Consider the following 22598-nt stretch of genomic DNA (forward strand, 5'->3'; position numbering starts at 1 on the left):
ACTCCAGACACAACAGTGACAGCTGGGGCATGGATAAATAAAAACAGAGTCTCTGTCTCCATTACATTGCAGCGATCCAGACAACAACCCAGTAGCCTCTGTGCACACGTGCACACCAACCCATCCACACGCACACGCTTTTCCTCACACATTCACTCCTTCACACTTACTGCATTCACTGTTGCGAGGGCAACAGATGGAAGAGCGAGGGAGGCGAGAAGAAGGGGAAAGTGCCACACAGAGGATAATAAATGGTGTTGGACTTGGCCCGTTAGCAACCAGCATTCCTCTGACAGGTGTAACATGTTTACCAAACAAACAAGCAACACACATGTCGCAGAAATGGAAATGGCGACTTGAGGTTGCATGACCTGTGAAAAGAAGCCTGGTATCCAAGCTGGCATATCTATGAGGGCTTTGAAGGTATTTCAGAGAGATGAGAAGTCTGCGTGCCACACCAGGATTGCAAGAGTGTCTCGCAGAATTTGTCTTATGTTACTCGCCCCAAGCATCCCAGGCAGCTCTGGTTGTTAGCCGGGGCCATCCGGGGTCACAGGCACTGATGGGCAGTTTTTAAACCTCTCACTTTCCTGATCGCATTCCACTTCGGGGCAGTGCGGAAATCATCTCACATCACAATCAAGCTAAATAACCACTTGGACCTGTCGAGCCAGACATAAGAGACTTCCGCTGTGACCTCATGTGACCTTGACCTCCAAAAGAACCTCTTCATGATGTCTTTTCCGAAAAGTCTCACGTTGACTAGCTAATTTCCTGATTACTAACTGAAAACTGTTTTCATAAACATCCTGTTTTGTTTGTGTTCGGACTGAGTAATGGAAACAAGAAGACATTTTCATATGTCATCACGATTCAAACACACTCTGGTTGATATAATCTGTCTAAACTGTGAATGTGTCAGTCCATGGCGGCAAACTGCCAGTTGATCAGTTTGATGTTCTACTGGTGGAAAATAATTGGGAGTGAAAAGAAAGCCATATTATCTAGCCCGGGGCGTTAACTTACCTTTGCACACAGGAATGCAATCATTAGCTTTGAAAGTCATTTATCTTGTGAGTCTGTGTGCTTCTCTTTGACAAAGCAGTGATATACGCTTCAGTGCAGCACGTAAAAAAAGGTTTGATCACTGAGATTCACCAGTAAAATCACACTCATAAAATGGCTCCTCATTTTGTTCCATCATATGATTTAGACAAGAATCTGGACATACTACACATATATGTGTTATAAGCTGCAGTAAGTATTCTGTTATATTGATATTTCAAAAGCGATAAACATATATCCCTCATACTGCCACTACATTGTATAATCTCATCCTGTTATATTCTCAAAATAAATCATGTGTTATCACTAACTTAATCTTAATTTATCACTAAATAAATAAAATCACTGTTTAATGTAATGTGTTCATTTTAAGTGACAAACCAACAGGGTATTATCTCCTGACTGCAGCTGTCTTTAGCAGCCAAACTAACTTCCAATGTTAGTGTTCACTTCTTTTATAAACTTTAAGATGAATCATGGAAGTTCACTCATTTACATACCAATTCCACAAATGTCTGTCTGTTAGAAACGCATATCTCGCAAATCCTTCATCTTCGACATCACCCTTGGAATGTCATTAGTACATTTCCAGAGAAAGTGCAGTGCTCTGCAATGTATTTTGTGATGCATTATGAAGACTATAATATCTTCACTGCAGAAAAACCAGGTAGGATGAACACAGTGTTCTAACTTCTCTCTGCACCATAGACTGTTTATAACAAGCTCTGCACACCTCCAGCACACACACAATAAAAAGTAACAATATATTGTAGAACTGTTTGAGGAGGACTCAGGAGGAATAATTCTGAAGTATAGCTGCAGAGCTTTAACACAGGAACTAAAGGGAACTACACAACTCTTTTTGACTAGAAGAATCTTTATGTTTTACAGTGTAAATGTTCTACTGCATATCTAAAATGTATCTGACTGTCATTCTGTGATGAAAAGTTTTCCACATGTCTTTGAAACCCAGGTTCCCTACAATAATGTTTATTATGTCTGTTAATTCATTATGTATATTGAACGAATAGTCCCTGCACACCCCTCGTGTCTCGGTAGTCACTCTTGAGCACTTTACTGACTGTGCTTGCAATCTTAAGAGCAAATCAGAGCTTTAATTCAGTTAAACCTTGAGGGCTGAACATAATGATCTCTAATGCAAAGCAGGAGCATCTGAGGACAGAGGTGGATCGTACAAGACAACACACCAAACCTGCACGCACATCTGCACACACACTGGTCCATATTTATCCTGCATCCTGACATTAAAAGCAAGTCTCATCACATCTAGATGCTACATACTCTTAACGGTTACAAAAATAGAGGCTGACAGAAAACAAGAGGAAAATACAATTGGAGCTCCATTAAAGTCCACTTTAAACATGACAGGACTCGTACGGAGCATCATGCGAACAGCATAAACACAAATATTACATTATTATTATCTTCGGAAGTCCTCCATTATTTTAAATGGTTTGTGACATGACCGTGATTGAAGCATTCATTGTCATGTTACTGCACACTGTTTTTTAGTAACCACTTTACCTGCAGCTAAGATAAAGTCATGACAATTAAAGAATACAACGATTGCAGCCATAAATGTAATCCATGGAAACCAATCAAAATAAATACACGTAGACATTTTTCATCCCTTTGAATCATCAGTTGACCCACATGTGAAACTCTAAGCTGCAAATTCTCATTTATCTGACAGTTAATCCTGTGGTCTGAACATCTTTTACAACTGGAGCAGCAGAAATATGGATGAGGTCCTTCGCTCCAGGCCAGAGCAGTACTTGATCCAGGATGAGAGACACATCCTCACTCTGGGAGGAAGCGTGTTAACCCCTTCAAACCCTAAGGTTATGATACACGATACGAAAGGTGCTGAACTTAACCATATACTTTACCACGTGGAAACAGCTGCATGTATACCTGGGACACTGTTCTTGGGGCAAACTGAGTCTGGTTTCCTGACAAGATTCCCTGAAGAGACTGAATACTGCGGGCTGTTTCACTCTTGTCATTCAAACAACACTGCATTTCACTGTGGGCTATTTATCTCTGAAGCTTATTGTTATAAGCTTATAGCATTATTGTTTTTCAAAAGTCATTCAATGTATTTATATTGAGTAATACCTGACAGACAAAGTGAAAACATAACCTTCATCAGGGCTCTCCATATGAAAACACATTTAAATTCACTAGATCCACATTTTTACTTGGATCTGCACCAAAATAATTGGATATAACTCATCAGTCGCCTTAACATGTCAGATTAATTTAATCAAGAGAGAAATTACCATGTTGAAAAACACCCCCTCCCAAAGTTAAAGAAAGGAAAATAATCACCAGATAAACACTTAAATGTAATGGCACCAAGTTTAAAAATCCTGATTACCTTTCTATGCACCTTATCTATAACCCCAACATACCAACTTCCAGTTATTCCTTCACTATACTGACTGCTGTGAGATCATTACATTACATAGAAACACAGTCACATCTACAACATCTTAATATGATCACCGCTGCCTCCTACCAGGGATTAGAGGATGACTTGAAAAATGAACCTTGGATAATGTTCAGTGGCGTATTTTGCTTCTTTATTGATTCAGTTACTGATGATGAAATGATGAATAATCTAAAAAGCTGTGAGGCTCAGTACTCCCTCAGACATGAAGTCGAATATCAGTTAATGATGGAGGTGGCTGTGAACCTTGTCTGTCTCAAAGCAGAGAGAGAGCCAAGTGGAACTCTTTAAGTCCTGCATCAGCACATCAAATGATCTGACAAACTAAGGTCACTTCTTTAGGTCCCTTAAGACACGACTTGAGAAGGCAGAAGTATAATCACATTATCTTATTTAGAGTCATTTGACATACACATGATCCATTTCATGCTGAGACATGATGGATGAGAGGACTTTCACAACTCCAATGATCTGTGCGAGGTTAAGGAAGGAGGGTTTACAGCGTAAACAGATTATATATTTTATACGGCTATGTTTATACCTGCTTTTGCTCTTTAACCTCTTTCTCAGGGGCTCTGTAACATTTGAATTTCCCTACAAGTACTTCTGATTCTGATTCTGATAATACATATTCATAGACTGTATAGATGGACGCCATGACTGCTCCCCAAAACTAAAGCTAAAGGGTCTTGTTTGTCCCCTGGTGGCTGGCTGCCATATCAATCCCGCCTCCACCATGTTAGTAGATAGGCCAAACTACAAAGTCAAAGTAAACACTGAATGCATTTTTCTCAAAGACAATTTCTGTTATTTTACGTAGATCTTATCACATTGATGGTTATAAGAACTGTTAAAATACTGCTAATGCAAACTCAACATGTTCTACTGCTGCTGCTTCATATTAAAACCACTAAACAAAGAAGGTAGTAACTACATGTGACCATACCAACCAGGACAAACTGTTAATATAATACAATAACTCTACATAAGTGATGATGTTACTCAGGTCAGGTATGGATACTCTTTGTATGGTCACAAATTGTGGCCTTGCAGAAGGGTCAAAGGTCACCGGCAGGTTAACATTTCAACTAGTATGAATTCTTCTTTTGTAAGAACAAGGTATTAATGTAATAATACACTAATCAAGCACATAGGAACCTGCATACAAAAACAGCACATCTTTTTATAACAAAAAAAGGAACAAGAGAACAAAATATGTCGGCTTATGTTTTCATGTCAGGGGCAGGCTTACAAGACAAACACATGATACTAAACAAGGCAGAATGACACACAGTAAACACACAAATCAAAGGGAAATTCCAGCACTGTGTGCACTGTAAAAATACACTACAAATGATAAACTGACAAATGTGCCCTCGTGCTTCAGTGAATCTCTAAGGGGCTGAATGGCATGGGAATGAGCTTTTAGCAGAGACACTGGGGGAGGAAGAAAGGAGTCCCGTTGCAAAAGAGTTGAATTACCATATCACTGAGGAGCAAATACAAAGCTCCTTGAGAGCAGCGGGAGATCCGTCATCCAGTGAAGAGCGGTGTTGAAATGTGGATATTTGTGAGTGCTCAGACACCACACACTGGTAATAAGCAGTGGGGGAGATCACACAGTTGTTTATACCTCATACACCTCATCCTGAGAAGCCAGGCTTCAACGTGAAACAAAAGCAAACTTGAATACAGAAAAAAATCTTTGGTCAATCCTTCAAGAATAATGAATTCTCTGTAAACGAAAGTATCAACGTGAATTCAAAACAGCAATAAATTATATGATTATGTTTAGAAGCCAATATTTCCTCGAGCCATGCAGTAGCCCAGTTTGTTCTGGTTTCCCAGTAAAGACATAAGGCCGACATAGGCCTCAATGTGGATGTGCTGATTCAAGACCAGGACACCATTGGCCTTCCCAGGAACGGGCTTTATGGCATGGGCTTTCTGTGCTGCATGCAGGAGCTGCACACGAAAGTTGTGGATCTGTCAACAAGAAGAGAGGATGATCAGACATTTGTCAGAAAACACTATTATTATTTATTTCCAGGAGGAAGTTCTCACACCCTTGATTTAGGGTGAAACTTTACTTATGTTCTCTGGGAATCAAGTCTTACACTAAAAACTGCTTATTTCAATGTGAGTCAATCTTCAATCAAACATCTTGTCAAGCACCATTCAATCAAATGATTAAACTTGTTTCTTGGTAACTGATCACACTCAATCAAGATCAATCTCCATCCATCCACCCATACTGCTTATTGTTTGAGGATCATGGGAGGGCTGGAGCCAGTCTCAGTTGACAGGTCAGGGGTGGTAATATCTCAACAGCTATCAGATAGAAATGTTGGACAGACACTAATGGTCACCAGAGGATGAATTAGGTGATTCCTTTTACTTTTCATGCAGGTGGTCAGTGGCAGTCTGCTTTTCAGCTGCCAGTCAACCTCAATGTACAGTCACTGAAATGTGCATAATGTATGTCATGTATAATGACTCTGTATGAATCAGAAACCAAACTGTTTTAGTATTTACAAATTACAAAACAAGTTGTGGTAAATGGGTTTATTATTTATGTTGTGAAACTGTTTTAGGTGGAAAACTTAAGACATGAGACAAACAACTGAAGTTAAAATACATCATAGTCAATTGAAGAGCTCTATGACTCAACACCTCACATACAGATAGACGTCATATCATATCAATGTAACTATACATTTTGTCACTTGATGCTTATAACTTATCTTGCCAGTGTACGTTGGGGCCATGTCTTTGAAGTGGCAACCTTTACCTTCCTCCACCTTTATGATTCTTGGCCATATTGTGCATTGCAGGCAAAAGCCCGTGGCAACGTTTCAGTCTGGAATTTGCTTTGAGCACTCGACTGTACTGATGTGGCTTCATTCTCTGGTTGGTTATAGGTTAGTGGTGTTTGACTAACTAGGAACTGTTTTTTTCAGCACCAGGAGCATCACAAATCAAATTCCTTTCACTTTAATTACACTGTGCATCTATAAATAAAATCACAACCATCAACTTACGTCGCAGAGCGCAGTAAACATGTCATCTGTGTTCCTCACAGGGTGGTAGGTGAAGGTGTTGAAAGGGTAGTCAGTGGCAAAGGGGTTCCACCTGGAGGTGAAGGAGGGCTCTCTCAGCCGGTCCCAGAAGACTCGCACCCCCTCCCCTTCTCTCCTGAACACATCAAAACACTGTGAGTATCACACTGCCAGTGACACATTCCACTCAACTTTGTGATAAAACCTCAGCTTCTGCCGTTAATGTTGTCATCACATCAACATTTTCTAACAGCAATGTAATGTTTTGTTTTCCATTGAGAATCAGGTACAAAGGACTGAATATAATTGTGTTCTTTCTCTCTGGCCACATACACTACTGTTGTACATCTGAGAGGTGTTTCTTAAGTGATGATTATGCTGCATTTTTTTGTATGCAAAACCTGAGATATACTCTCTACTTAGGGTCTAGTTTTGCCTAAATTATGTGTCTGTATTCTGTAATTGAAAAAATATAACTTTTAATCTGCATATCTTGTTGATGATGTGAGAAACTAATTGAGAGTCAGTATTGAGATTAACTGATTATCAGGGGGAAAACTAAAGCTAAAAATTAGCAGTTTCTGCCATCGCCAACTGTTGACCTTAAGAACTTATGCAGCACCATGCAGAATTGTACCGGTATGCAAAAATAGAAAAGCGTAATTCCTGATATGAAATGAATACCCCTTAATATACCATTATATTTCTTTCATGGTTTTAACATCAGTTCACATTATTTCCCTAAAGGGGAATTACCAGACCTGTTAGCTCCATGGTAACAATGTTAGAATAATTTAAAAAAAAATGCCACTAATCTGTCCTCAGGGCAAATACTTAATGTGAGGGCAATCTCATGTTTACCAGGCTTAGAGGTAATTTACAGTGTGTTCATCATACTCTCTTATATTCTCTTTCTTCTGCTGTTCTTTCTTTAGTCTGTAAATACCATAGGTTTTAATGAAAATGCCCTGAGGTCATATCTTTTCTCAGCTAATGAAACCTCAGAAGACTGAAAGCAAACAGACCACCACACACTCAGAGATCCCATCTTTGAAATCATGTTGGTGTTGATCTTGAACATGCTGTGAAGATCTTTACAATTCTCTGTTTGTCCATTGAAGGTGATCTAGGCCTTGCATACCTCTAAGACTATAATATATGGGTTAAATACGGTATCTTTGTTCCTTTTGAAAAGGTAGAGGGTCAAAGAGAGTTTAAAACACCATGCACTGCATATCTTTGTAGGACAGATCTTCCTAAAGAGAAGTCCAATAAACATGAGCTAATGTAATAGAGAAAATGGAGATGGAAATAGAAAGAAAAACCTCTTAAACATCAAGTAAAATAATTTCACAGCAAAATCTAAAAACACATATTATTATCAAAAACATGTGTACAAATGTTCCAGTCAATTTCACTGACATGCAGTTTGTGGAAACCAGACTAAGATTCATTTGAATGGCTAGTTTGAGCTAAATGCTAATATCACTGTGCTACAATTCTTATATTAATACTGAATGCTAATGTTAAGCATGTAAATATTTACTAATTACACTAAACACAATGCACACATGAGGTTGATGCCAATTTTCATACTTTTACAGGTAAAAGGCAAAATACTAGGCAAATTAAGATTGTATTACTCAATCTTGAAATTACCTGCAATATGACAAACAAACAATATGAGGACATCACATTGGGCACTTGGACATTGTAAAAATCATAAATCAGTAAGCTAATCGACAACAAAAAAGAATTAGCCCCAAGCCTTCTTTATAACAATATCGCTCAACCTTGTTGCTTGTTGTTGCACTGGACTTAACGTCCACTATTTAACTTTGATCTGTGCAATATGTCTTCCATTGAAACGAACAGTTATATTGGGATTATGTACATTTAAATACCCTGGTCTGTGTAACTTTATCAATACTAACTTCATGGTGGAGTTCAGACAGGCTGATCATCACCTGATAGAGCGGGTAAAAAACTATCATTCCTCATTCATGAAAGTGGCCTGGAAAAACCAGAGAGGCAGGTTTTTCTCCTCAGTCTGACGTTATCACAAACAGTACAACACAGCTGATGCTGTTACAGTAGTTTAATTACATTAAGGATGCAAAAGTCATACTTTGCATACCCTGCCCTTGTGTGCTGCAAATAAGCGGACTTTTTAAAATGGTAATCGTGATGTCATTTTTACCATATGACAACGAGTGGTTAATATATAGCCGTAGTCTCCAATTTTACTGGTCAAAAGTGAATGAATTTCTAAAATATATTACATAATTTTCTGTTTTCATAGTGATATCATGACATCAAAAAATATCCTACTTGGTTTTAGAATGAAAACATACCATGACATCCTTTTCTTCATTGTGACCCTTCATAATGTCACTTATCATTTGGCATCACATGAGGAGGAATCAAAGACTGAAATGAACTTTAGATTGTCTCTCTATTTATTTACGAGGTTATCTAGGAAAATGTGTTCATCTGGAGATACACTTCCAAGTACACACAACCACAATCACAACCAACAACCAACAACAAACAATACCCTGTTTGCCAGTGTGCATGTTAAAAGTTACGCAAACAGTGTATCTTATTATGATTTTTGTGAATCTGTCAACAGCTATGACTAATACCATTAGCTGTCAGCGTGAAAGGAGTAAAAAAATGTAACTGTGCAATGTTTTATCCATCATGTACGTGGTGGTTTACAAAAAAAAGGTAACTATGAAGAAAGTTAGATAAAGAAATCGGCACACAGGCCATTTCCCAATCGAGGTGTGACATATCATTAATGATCTGTCATGCTGATGTGCTCATTTTACCACATTGCTTGTGCAACAGCACTTCCTGCCAACCAGAATTAAACACCGGAGGCTAAACAATAGTGGTGGAGCTATTGATATGTCACAGTCCCAGGGAGGGGCTGCATCATAATGCAATCATCTAGCCCTGTTTACACAAGCATTTTAAAAATGACAATGCTGCTGCTGAACATTTTGTGCCTCCTCCAGAGTAAATGTTATGCATGGAGGAAGAAAAGAAAAAACCTGGTACAAAAGCAAAGACCCGACTAAAGACTGATTATATTTCAGCAAAAGCGAGTGAGGATGGTTGGGTTACGTTGGTACACATTGTCCTTTGTAAGTGCACACAGCTATTGCCCTTGTATACATGGGGATATAAAAAAGCTTTGGCAAATTCCACAGGTAAGCTATCACTGGGAGCGGGACCGGCCCAAACAGGCAAGGCAGGGCTGGGCTTTGCTGCCAGAGGCCTTGGAAGTCTTCACTGTGTTTATGTGGCAGAGCTGGGGTTGGTACTTTCACTGCGCCTCACTTCCACACAGTCACGAAAAAACAGAAAGAGCACAAGCAGACAACACCTGAGTTTTGTCATTAATAAGTTTAACACTTAAATAACTTAGTCCACAGTGTTTATCAAAAAACGCACATGTGCAGAGGAGAAACACTGTATTCTGAGCTCAGGGGCAAGTGACAAAAAATTACTCTCTGGGACTTCAAGTGCTTCAGACTCGCAAGTCAACAGAAAAGATAAATATCAAGCCCAGCTGCAGTTGTCATGGCAAGTGTCCCACATTGTCTCAGAGCGAACAAACAAATCTGCTCTGATTGCTCAATAGAGCCTGCAGGTTTGTCAGCCACCATACATGTATCCATCCAACAGGGTTTCATAAAAAATGTGAAAGGCTCATAAAAAAGACGAGGGTGGAGTTTTGGCTCCAGAAACAAAGACAAAGAGTTTAGATCACCTGTTAGAAACAGTTTTATGATATTCCAGCTCAAAAAGATATTTACATTATTGATGAGAAAGCCGCTCAGGCAGCGTCAGAAACCGAAAAAAATACAGTTACTCCAATGTTATGATGCAAAAGCTGTGATAGCATAGCTGCAGGCTGTTGAGATATTTCCTCCTTGAAAAAGCACATCCACAAGCTGGAAGATGCTCCCAAGGTGGATGAATTTACAGCAGCATGCCTCGAACATTATAAATCCACTGGTGTTGATTCATTTATGCTGTATGTCCTGGGAGCAGCCTGCTTGCTCTTGATCTATGCTTTGTTTTGGAGATGTGAGGTTTTCTTTTTTCCTGCTGGGTTTAAGGACTCATGCTATAGGTACAGCTACGATATATTGGGCGATGCTGTGTTCTGGTGATATAAAGACTTGATTTCGTGAGAGAATTCAAACCCACTTCTCTCTCTCCTCTCTTTGCATGGATAGATGTATTTTGCATTTTGTGTTTTAGAAGAAAAAAAAGAATTCAGAATCATTGAGAATCATTCATGTTGCTCATATACCGTGCTACATATAGACTGTACAATGCCAGTCCCTGGTGTCAATATGCAATGGAGGCCTATGTGGTTTGTTGTTTATTTGGATCCTCACTAGTAGTTACCATGGCAACAACAACTCTTCCAGGTGTCCCTGGACACAGTTTAGTATAAGTACAAACATATGAATGAATAAATAAAATGGTTACAAGATCACAATAACACTCAAACTAACAAACAGACATGACATACAAGCACATTATCATTGCAATCAAATTAGTGTGATTGTACTACAATGTACTACAAGTAAATTAGACAATGACTGTACTAAGTACAGTTTGAGTTTAGAATTTACATTCTGTGCAGTGGAAGCCTTTAAAAACAAATACCCAGTACTTCAAAGTATTAAATAAAGGTACAACCCTCCGTCGAGGACTGACAGACCCATTAAATTCAACCAAGCTACGCCATATTGCACACACTCATATCAGTCAGCTGCATATCCCAAGTTCCATGAATTATTCCCTGGGAAATTGGTGAAAATGTAAATAAAAAGGCTTATCTCTTTGTTCAGATCTAAGCCAAATTTGATATGAGTTCTCTCTTAGCCATTCATCCTTCCTTCCACCATGGTAATCTGTTCAGTAGGTTTTTTAGGTAATCCTGCTAACAAATAAACAAACCAGCCAACAAACAAACAGAGAGGGGCAACAACATTATTTGTGTAGACGTAATTGTTGTGAGACAAAAGCTCAGGTGTCATGCCCGGGTCACACTGGCTGCGGTTGTGCCACGGAACAGCTGCACCGCAGTTCTGCTGCCTGTCACAGTTGTCTGTTGTTCACACTGGCAGTTCTGCAGCAGAGCTGCTACTACCAGCACTATTTTTTAAATATGAATACGTCAAAAACATACCTGTACTAAACAGTATGAAGCAGGTGACTTTTGATTTCTTTTGGGTCTTGAAAGATTTGAACAAATATGATAAAAAAGTGTTTCAGAAACAACCCTACCTTTAACAGGGGGATTTATAAAAATGATACATACAGATTATGTTTGAAAGACTGGGTTGGTAGATAGAGACGAACAGCGATCTGCTGTAATTTTTGTTTTGCTAATGTTTGTGCTTTCCTCCCTCATATTCAGGATCAGATTCAGTCGTGGACATGTACGGATGGATTAGAGAAGTTGCCATTTTAAATCAATTATGTTCTTTCACATAATTTCACAGTTTTACAACTTTCAGAGCCTCCACGTCGGTGAGAGGATGAGACGGCAGCTTCCTGGATGTTCAGCCAGTCAGATTACAGGTGAGCTTTTAAGGAGGCCTGAGTTAATATTTCCTGTTTCTGTCAGAGGCTGCATATCGCTATAGGCAGTTTGAGTTATATAAGGACTTGGTTTGATCTGTGAATCCTGCGAAGATACTCAAGTGAAGACCCAAAGTAAAAATATAGAGCTAGAAATGAGAATAATAGTTCCACTTTAAAGACAACAGGTGGTTGTTTTACTTGCTGAGTAAATGTTTTCTTTACACCTTAAACTTAGATATGTGCATTACACTCTTACACCAGCTTTGACAGTGTAAAGGATCATGTGGTGAGATGTCATGTGTATGATCTCACTTACTGACTGCCCTCTGCTGTTTGAATGTGTTAGCTGCTTTGTTTTGTACAGGTGTGGTCAGAAACATTGCAGAATGAGAGGAGGATGACTTTTAAAAGCACGTTTGAGGGACTCAAACTACAGATTTTGCACCCTACTCAAACAACATTAAAAATGAAGGAGCTCACTTGTGTCAGCATATCAATTGACAGAGTCAGGAGGATATTCAAGTTAATTAAACTGTTTTAAGAAGCTGAAGGTGGGGAGCTAAATAAGGCATGATTCCCTCTGAGGCCTTGCTCAGAAGAAAACCCTCCACCCAATCAGATGAGAGACACAGAGGAGAGCAGTGCTGGGATTATTTCCAGCCTTCATAAATATATATATTTTTTACAACAGTTACTGAAGCAACCTCTAGCGAGGCTTCTTTAAGCCTCCACACCCAGCTTTTTCAGACAGGAATAAAAAATATAGCTGATGTTCTGGGTAATTAGTTTGTCTAGACAGTTTGGAAAGAAGGCACTTAAAACACATCTTTCCCCACAGATGTCGAATATACTTTGTTTTTTTTTTGCTTCTACCTGGAGAATGTGTGATGAAAACAAAAATCATCAGGACTAAAAATACAGACTCTCCCCGAACACCCTTTATTGGCATCATCAAAATTTTGGGCACAGACGAGGCAACTGACGCCAAGTAAGACGCTCTACAGAGGGAGATTGATATTATTTGTTGTGATGGTCTGGGAACACCAGGGTCAGACATTCATGAGAGTGCTTTCAGTCTCAATCACATAAGTTTAATTACATTACTTCTGATATAACATACTAATATGCTATAATCAGCAGCTGTGGTGGCCTGTGGTGATTTCAAAAACACTTAACTTTGATCTAACAGCAATAAAATGTAGGAAATCACTGCAAAATAAGCTGAAAAACAAAGCTCTACGAGCAGTAGCTGCTACAGAAAAAGAGAATGTGGGAGAACATAAAAAATGATTATGCAACATCTACTGCAATTAACTGCCACGGTGCGGAGAAAGAAAGAAAGCTCTTTTAATGCAGTGACTGTGACGGCGTCTTATTTGTTGCAGGCGACACAGTGAACAGGCTCTCTAGCTGCAGAGAATCAGAAACATCCGTGACAACGTCAAACTGATGAAGAAATGTGATGTGGCGTGCTGCTGTCTTGAACCCTCACTACCAAGGGTGCACACTGACATCAAGTGGTCAGATGACAACTGTCGGCGGACAAATCAATCAACAAATCAACAGCAGCTATCTCACACTCAAGACAAGTGTCATTACTGTGACAGCTCAAATCAGCGTATCCTGTATGTAGTTATATCAGCCAGTAGTCTGGAGGATGCCTGGGAGGAGAGATACAAAGCTTTTTATCAGGTTAACTAATAGATATATAATAGTTCTGTATGTGATAAGTGATTTTTTTCCCCCCTTTATTGTATTTATTTTTTGTCTTTGTCTTCTCTCAAGTATTGTATGTTTAATACCAGGGGCGGAAAAACTCAGCCCAGAGATAAATAAGCACTTGGTTTCCTCTGTGAATCCTGCATTACTCAAGTGGATTCACAGAATAAAACATGGAGCTAGAAATGAGAAAAATAGTTCCACTTTAAACAGGTGCACAGGTGGTGCACACACAAGTCTTACTTACTGAGTGTAATGTTTTCTTTACATCTTGAACATGAATGTGTGCACTTAACTCTTGCTACACATTACACCAGTCGTTAGAGTCTAAATGATGATGTGGTGAGATGTTTTGTAGATTTACACATACAGCCCCTCCAGAGAATGTTGGAGATTATCCAGAGTTCAGTGCTTAACTGTGCTGTAGGGATCACTGATATCTGAAGACGTTTTTATATTAAAAGCTTTTAATTGCTGCCTTTTTACTTCAACTGTCAATCAAACAGCATCCTTTATATATGAAATACATACACACGGATAACTAGAGTGTAAAGAAGGTTTTTAACTGTTTGGCAAATACACTTATTCACTTTCTTGTTGAATAAGTGAGAGGATCAGTTCACCTCTAAAGTCAGTTTAAATGACTTAAATCAATGCTTTTGTATTAAAAATAGATCACATGACTTATTAATATCTGGAAAGGGCCCCTGGTAGTGACCAACCCACAGATAATTATCATCCACACCGCAGGTCCCCTATTTCTTTTAAGAACATTTAAACTTCTTATAGCTCATTGTTTTGACTTTCCATTTACATTAGCTTACTGTGGTCAAACTATATGGGGAAATGTTTTCAATCTCTTAAAAAAATTCAGTTTCTGAATTAAGTTATCTATTTCTGTATTATCAAATACATTTTATAAATTCACAATGTATTCATAAATGTATCTTTCTGTTTAATCATACATTTTTGTAAACCCTTTGTAAACCATTCATGGATTCATATTTAATTTGTAAACTATTTTAATAATCTTTTTCTAATAAAATATCAAATAATAAATTGCTTTCTTATATAGTTATATTTGTTCATTGTTTTATTTTTAAGTATGTAGATTAATTATAATAAATTGTGAAATGCATTAATGAAATGCTTTATTACCATTTGAGTGACACTTGTGGTCCTCCAGAACTCCACACTACGAGTGGTTTTGAAAAATGAATGTAACTGATAAATTTCCTCAGCCCGACTTTCAGCACTGTCCTCTCACTGTGATTAAGTGATGAGGAAACAAAGTTTTGTGTACGGTTACAGTGGCAGCGAGTATTCATTTTCATATGTACATGCACTCACTGATCACTGTCTGCCAGAAATAAGACAGAATGACCTAGACGAAAAAAGGAAGACACTTCCTGAGGGAGAGACAGAGAGGAAGACTGGTAGAAAGAGGGAGGGAGCGGTGAAGATGAAGACAGAAAGAGGAAATGTTTGAGGCTCTGGTTTTTCTTATTTGAAACCGTCTCTTTACTGTTTGACTCCCGGGTGGCTTTCACAAGCGTTTTATGTATAATTTAACGTAATGTGCAGAGATAAAGCCTCCAATAAAGGCTGCGCTCTCTAAGCTCTTCACAGCACATTACGTTTTATTCATCAAATTAGTTTTAGTTGGTTTGGTATCCCCTGAGCCGTCTTTAAAAGGTTTAGATGAAAGGACTACATTAATTTTGCCACTAATCAGTTAAGTGACAGCTCCAAGTGACAGCTATGCACTCCTTACCCCCGAAAAACCTCTCTGCACACTCGTCTTGCTGCCATCCCTGTTTTACTTCTGCTGTTCCACGTGTCCCTGGTTGATCCCGTCTACCCTGAACTGATCCTCTGCATGTATCCCCCTCACCACCACGCAGCTTTGTGATCGATGCCCTCTGCTTCCTGTCACTTTTCTCACTGACAATACAAATCACTGTGACTACTTTTTAGTAAATCATTCATACTCTTGCAATCTTTGAAATTCAATGAAAAAGGCTTCGTCTTGCATTTTTCATGACATCTTCAAATTTCTCAATAAGTTTGTTACATAAAGACGTGTTGTATGATACAATACTTAAAAAAAGTTTGGAAACCTAGAAAAAAATGTGACTAGGCAGATTTTGTGGCAGAGCTTAATGTTAATCATCAGACAAAGGGATTTATTTCAGAGAGAAACTTCCTTTTGTGAAGCAAAATTAGAGCAGGGAGCAGATAATTGGGGCTAATATTTGTAATTCTCTAAGTCGGGTTTTTATTTTTTAATTAGCTACTCTACAGAGAAATTCTTGAGCAGACTTACTGAAATAGAGACAGGAGCTCTAAGACTTTCTCTATAATACAATTCTTTTTTTGCACAGTGTTCAAATAGCAATGAATACATCTCTGTTAAGCTCAAGTTTCCTGGTTGTCGCTTCCCACCAAAAATTACAAGATGTTAACCTCAGAAAAGCTGCAGGTTCATCAGTCCACTGTTAACTGCTGCAGGAACGATAAAGACTCACATGAGTGAACCTACCTGAGTATGGAGCGCTTTGGGAAGCTGAAGGTGCCGTGAGAGATGCGGTCCACGAAGTTCAGCGGGATCCTCTGGATCTGGTCACATTTTAACATGACAAAGTCGTACTTGAAGATCAGGAGAGAGTTGACTGTTATGAGAACAAGACGCTCCTTCTCATTGTTCCAGTGATCAACCCTGAGAAAATACATAGACAAGGATACTGTATTAGACCTCTAGTGGAAAAACACGAGTATAAACTACCGCAGGTGCTGTCCATCCCATTTATATCAATGAAGAAATGTGGGTTAAGTAATGGAAACATTTCTTGGTATAATGCAACACAAACTGATGCCTCTAAAATGAGTAGTGTACTTGTGAGCCATTAAAAGCAGTTGTGAAAAAACTGAACAACTTTAATGGAGGGAGGATTCTCACAGGACTTTTGGATTAGACTTCATTGGTTGTATTTGTGTACCTGTGTATAGTACAGCGTTAGGTTTAGACTGTAGCATCAGATTCAAACATTTCTAGATTGGGACCCCTCGATGAAATTCAACCAACCTTCAACTTTTACTTTGTTTTACAGTTAAACTATCCAGTAATTCACTAGGTAACTAGAATAATGGCCCTGTAGTTGTATGCCTCAGTCAACCAGTGCAGTTTCACTCAATAATCATATTTCTTCAGACTCATAAGAGGTCACCGTGACCCTCCCACAATCCAAAAACATGCAGATTGGGGTTAGGTTAATTGCAGATTGGCTATAGGTGTGAAGGTGACTGTGAATTGTTGTGAGTTGGTTGTCTCTGTATGTTGGCCCTGTGACACTGGCGACCTGTCCAGGTTGTACCCTACCTCTCACACAAAGTCAGCTGTGATTGGCTCCAGTACCCCTGCAGCCCTCAAAGGATAAGTGGTATAAATAATAGATGGATGGACGAAAAATATGTATGGCAAAGCTGCTCAATTATGTTCCGTAAAAGCTTAATAATTTCCAAAAATGCCCTTGGATCAATCAGTATGCATGCAAATATTTTTAAGTCCCTCAGTTTATTTACAAGAGAAAGTAAAAGAGAAGAATCGAATAAACATAAAACACCTTTAAAACAACAAATCCACTTTCTCTTATGCCCTCAAAGTGCTTCTAAAAATGTCTCAAACGCATATAAGCAGTCAGAAAAAGCATCGTTTCACACACACTCTCCCCCTCGCCGCTGTGCACACACAACTAATTCATCTTGGCATGGATTCTCTTGGTGTGGCTCTCTTTCTTACAGCCCACTGAGCCGGGTGCACGTGGCCAACTCCAACTGAAACTCTCTTGACTGCTGCTGGCAGCCGCAGGCAAAGAACAAAAAAACAAAACCAAAAAAATAAATAAAAAACAGTTGACTGAATAACCCCTCATGGGGAAGGTGTGGGTAAAGAGATTTGACAGTACTAATAAAATAAGTTTGACCTTGGCTGGGGTCACTGATGGAACAGAGGTGTTACACAGATCCTGGATCAGACTGTGGGAGGCGTGACACACTGCTGCCGCTCAGGCTTGACACTATAACACAGGGCTAAGTACAAAACACGGAGGCCTGCAGTGATTTACCTCTGAAGGACAAACTACAGATTCTTAGATCTCACGCTTCTCTGACATTAGTCACCGCTCAGCACACAGAATACCATAGAATTCCCTCTAATGCAAGACATCCTGCAGCGCCATCTGTTGCCACAACAATAACAGCGGGCAAAATGTAGGACAAACATTAACGTGTGTTGGACAGAGCCGCATAAATGGGATGTATTATTCATTCTCACATGGGCAGCCTTAATGTTTCCTGAAAGCTCATTCAGGAGTGATGCAACCTGACATCTGCAAATGCACTTGGTAAATGTCCTGCAGTCACTTCATTTTACTCTGCATTCGAGTCACATAGATCACTACCTCTGCTTTGACTCATGAGCTTTGGGTTTGATAAGGGCACTGATATGTGAGTGAGAGGTTAACTAATAAAGACGTCTGGATCCGACGCTAAGGCATCACGCTTCTGCTCTGCGGTATATTATACACGTGTGGACTTTAAGACAGGCGGTCGCTGTCTTCGCTCCTTCCTCTCAGTACATAACGAGCATATAAAATCTTTATCACTCCTTTTTCAACAGCCAGAGATGAAGGAGCAAATTAAGTTTGGAAGCTTATCAGCTGCAACTAGCACAGTCCTTGCTTCTTATTTAATACCGCTGATCAAACCCTGCTTCTCCTGGTGTCCCTATATCCTCCAATGCAGAAAGCTTTTAGAAGACATTGAAAGACACCCCCCCCCATTTACTATTTCCAGGGTCAAGAATAAACCTACATTTAATAGTTTCAAACTCATTTGTGAATTGATTTGTACACATTAATTTATAATGCTTTATGAGATACTCTATAGATTTGTTCATGTGTGAAAATATATTACAATTTGCTGACAAATATGTGAAACAAAAAATCTAAATGAATAGTGTGTTACTATTGTTGACAAATGGGACACGTATCACCAACAAGAGAGAGAATATTAATATTAATTCGAGCTTTTCATTTTGCACATGTTACTCTGCATGTGAACATGAACACAAAGCTAAACATGGTCTCATGAACTCACTCTGCCATCAGCCAGATGCTGTGAATGCTGCCATCTATTTCTTTATCCACCAGAGCTTCAACATCTTTGATGGCCTGATTCAGAGTGCCAGGCTGCAGAGACAGAAATGCACGGGTGTCACTTTCTAATTTTCCATTGTGACAATCACAATATGTACACAGAAAGCTTAAGGGGTAATCTTTGAGGCAGAAGCGCAGCTGGGACCGGTACTCCAACAAAATGTCAGTGCGTCTGCGTGTCAAACAGAGTAACAATAAACAAAAACATGAAGCCTTGGCATATGAAAATGACTAAATGAAGACAGCTGCGCGCACAGCTTCCAAGTATAAATCTGAGTAACTCAGGTATTTGAAGACACTGGAGAAAGCTTCAGTACACAATACATTACACAGTGAAAGCATCTGTTTACCAAGGCTACCCATACACACAGTCACTTTTTACAGCGTGCCATTCAATCCTTGAACTTTGAGATTTATTTCAATGCCAAGTTGGAGAACTTAAAAAAGATTAGGAGTTCACACTAAGGACTCCTGACAGTCTGAGTGTAATCTGAGCCTGGTGCTGAGTCAGCCTGGTAACATGGGAGGTGTGACCGACTCTCCATTGCACTCCAATACAACAGACCCACTCCCTCTGAGATAATATTCAATTTACTGTGCCACACTGTGCCACAGAGGTGATGATTAATCCCTACAGTAGTGATGTTTTCACTAAATTGTACCAATTGTTGTTTTCTTGACCCTAGAATGAGCTCTTTATATTTAAATACTTTATATTTAAATCGGGAGAAGGTCCTCCTTGCACAGGGCCGCCATGTTTATTACAGTCGAAACGTATTGAGTTTTTATGACAACTGAAGGCTGCCACAGGTTCTCTTGTTTGGAAGGGGAGGGTGAGGTGAGGGGTATTCAGCTGCAACATGCAACTTCACCACAAGAATAATAATTGTGTTCAAGATATAAACATGACTGAAAAATAAACTATGACATTTAAAAACTGCTTGTGAATGACATTCTTGAACTGTGATTTCTCGGTACTATATGACAAGATATACACAGATACAAACTAATATTAGTTTACGGAAGCCCTATAGGGTCATACATACATACATTTTATTCCACCCGTGATAACGAGATAATTTTCCTCCATTTTCCCGTGATAACGAGATAATTAATTTGAGATCTCGAGAAAACAAAACGTATTAAATCATTGCAGGAAACATCATTTAGTGTAGCAATGTCAGAGGAGCAGGAGAATACCGATCACCGCATCACATATCTCTTCAATCAAGGCCTGACACAGGCTGAAATAGCTTTATGCCTTGCTATAGATAATGTACACATTAGTGTGCGTCATCTGAGAAGACTACGGAAGCCGAGAACGGCCATCGATTTTTTTTTTTTTTTTATTATTTCGTTATCTCGATATAACAAAGATCGTTTTCTCGTGATAACGAGATATTTTTCTCGTTATCACGGGAAAACGGAGGAAAATTATCTCGTTATCACGGGAAAACGGGTGGAATAACAACTAGATTGCTTAGATATACAATATGCCTACTCACATATACTACTATTATTGCCAGTACCTCTATCATTACACTTGTTACTGCTGCTCCCTTCATCTCTGTCAGACGTTTTCTTTTGTATAAAAACTTAAAAACATTGATACACGTCTCCATCTATGTTACACACTTTCTTTTCTCATGAATGTTGTAAATATTGTTATCATGTTTAAGTGCTTCATTACAAGAAGCATCTATTGCACTTCCGCCCGTCCCGCTGGAGGGATCCTTCAGGTGCGGCTCTCTCTGAGGGTTCTATGTTATTGCCCCAGATAACAGGGTTACTATAGTCGTTTTTTCTCACTCCAGTCGAGGGTTAAGGACAGAGGATGGCACACCTTGTTACCAAATTGTGATTTGTGAATATGGGCAGTACAAATGTATAAATGTACCCAATTCCCAAATACTGCTGCAATTAATAGAAACTTGAAGTAGTTCCACAGCGATAGGCCGCATTCTGCTACTGACTGTACAGGTTTGTCCTGATTTAACCTCTGGATAAAACAATCACATGGTTTGTAGAGTGAAGTTGGATTTCTGAGCCTTTGGACTGTTTGCTTTGTAGCAGCTGGAAATGTTGACTCGTTTACCCTCAACACGAAGAACTTCCTCCGTCTGAACTGGTCCGGAGCTAAGGTCACTGAGATGGGATCGTGATTGGCCGAGAGATCCACTCCTGCTGCCCGCTCCTCGGTGCTCTCTGCCCGGGCCGCTTCTCCCGCCTCGACCCGCTCCTCGGTGCTCTCTGTCCGGGCCGCTTCTCCCTTCTCTCCCCGCTCCTCGGTGCTCTCTGTCCGGGCCGCTTCTCCCTTCTCTCCCGGCTCCTCGGTGCTCTCAGCCCGGGCCGCTTCTCCCTTCTCTCCCCGCTCCTCGGTGCTCTCAGCCCGGGCCGCTTCTCCCTTCTCTCCCCGCTCCTCGGTGCTCTCTGTCCGGGCAGCAGCCTGACCGTCCTCCGGGCCGCTGGAGGGGAAGGTGAGCGGCTGCTGCTGCTCTTCACTGGACGCCTCTGCCATGATGGAGCCTCTGAACACCTGCTGACAAGAGGTGGGCAACACGGATGTGTAGACGTGTACTGACTGAAGGCTTCTACATCCTGTCAACACTTCTCCTACAAACCAACTCACAATCCAAACTTCTACATCTCAGAGGAAACACAAGAGTAAAGCACTTAGTGTCGACTCATTGGACAGATAACAAGTTATAAAGAGGATTTACTTACCAGCAAAGATCGAGGCCACTGGAATTAAAAGTTTGTCAGAGGCAGCAACAGGTGCAACAACTTCCTTGTTCCTGTTTGGTTTGTTGTCAGAGGGCGTGAGCTGCAGCATCAGTCCTCCTCTCCACATCACTGTGATTTACAGGAGGACGTGAACTACACACTCCTTATTGCTCTGAGCTTTGACATTCATTCTCTGGGTAGTAGAGCATTTAGCTTCATGGTTTAAACAACTCATTCAACTAAAAGAATGTTTCTGTTGATTTCAGGACGTGAAACCTGAAAAGGTTTTGGCTTCATAGTTGATATATATATATATATATATATCCTCACCAGATCTTAACAGTCCTCTTATTAAACCACATTTAAATTCACTAGATCCAGATTTATTTGGATCCACACAAAATAACACACACTTATTTATATCAATCCTCTGAACATGCCTGGTTTTGTTTATAAAGATCTGTGAATTATTCTAAGAGAAAAAGACAATTTTGACAAATGCCCTATCTAAACATTTTAAATTAGTATCTTTAAAATTCCTGATAGATTCTTCCCTGACCCACTATCACAAGAGGATGCGTCCTTTTGTGGTAATCCATTTGGTATTTATTGCGTAATCCTGCAAATTTACAACATACCCTAATGACGATAACCTCCTTGGCTAAGCAATGCATCAGAGGCACTGAATCTAAGTCAAGTCACTTATCTCACAATGTTAAAAGAATT

At 39.6% G+C, this 22598-nt stretch overlaps 1 protein-coding gene across 2 annotated transcripts; it reads right to left on the bottom strand.

The window, feature by feature from the left end:
- Nucleotides 1-3649: 3649 nt before the first annotated feature.
- tprg1 (tumor protein p63 regulated 1) lies at nucleotides 3650-22008 on the bottom strand. Of its 2 annotated transcripts, none has more exons than XM_020080700.2 (6): nucleotides 21873-22008; nucleotides 21244-21687; nucleotides 19090-19181; nucleotides 16475-16651; nucleotides 6580-6733; nucleotides 3650-5524 (listed from the first exon to the last, which is right to left on the bottom strand). In XM_020080700.2, exons 2-6 carry the CDS (start codon nucleotides 21664-21666, stop codon nucleotides 5330-5332), a joined length of 1041 nt encoding a protein of 346 aa, XP_019936259.2. In that variant the 5' UTR covers nucleotides 21667-21687; nucleotides 21873-22008; the 3' UTR covers nucleotides 3650-5329. The 2 variants fall into 2 exon arrangements, with proteins under 2 accessions (XP_019936259.2, XP_019936258.2); XM_020080699.2 differs by having other exon boundaries at nucleotides 21244-21684; nucleotides 21873-22002.
- Nucleotides 22009-22598: the final 590 nt, after the last annotated feature.

The sequence above is a fragment of the Paralichthys olivaceus genome, chromosome 3 (genome assembly GCF_024713975.1).
Source record: "Paralichthys olivaceus isolate ysfri-2021 chromosome 3, ASM2471397v2, whole genome shotgun sequence".
Taxonomy (NCBI): Eukaryota; Metazoa; Chordata; class Actinopteri; order Pleuronectiformes; family Paralichthyidae; genus Paralichthys; species Paralichthys olivaceus.

Coding starts and splice junctions, on each gene's coding strand:
- tprg1 (XM_020080700.2), bottom strand. CDS start 21,666: ATGGCAGAGGCGTCCAGTGAAGAGCAGCAGCAGCCGCTCACCTTCCCC. Junction 19,182..21,243: donor GGAAGTTCTTCGTGTTGAGG/GTAAACGAGTCA, acceptor CTGTCTCTGCAG/CCTGGCACTCTGAATCAGGC. Junction 6,734..16,474: donor CCAAAGCGCTCCATACTCAG/GTAGGTTCACTC, acceptor TGATGTGTTCAG/GAGAGAAGGGGAGGGGGTGC.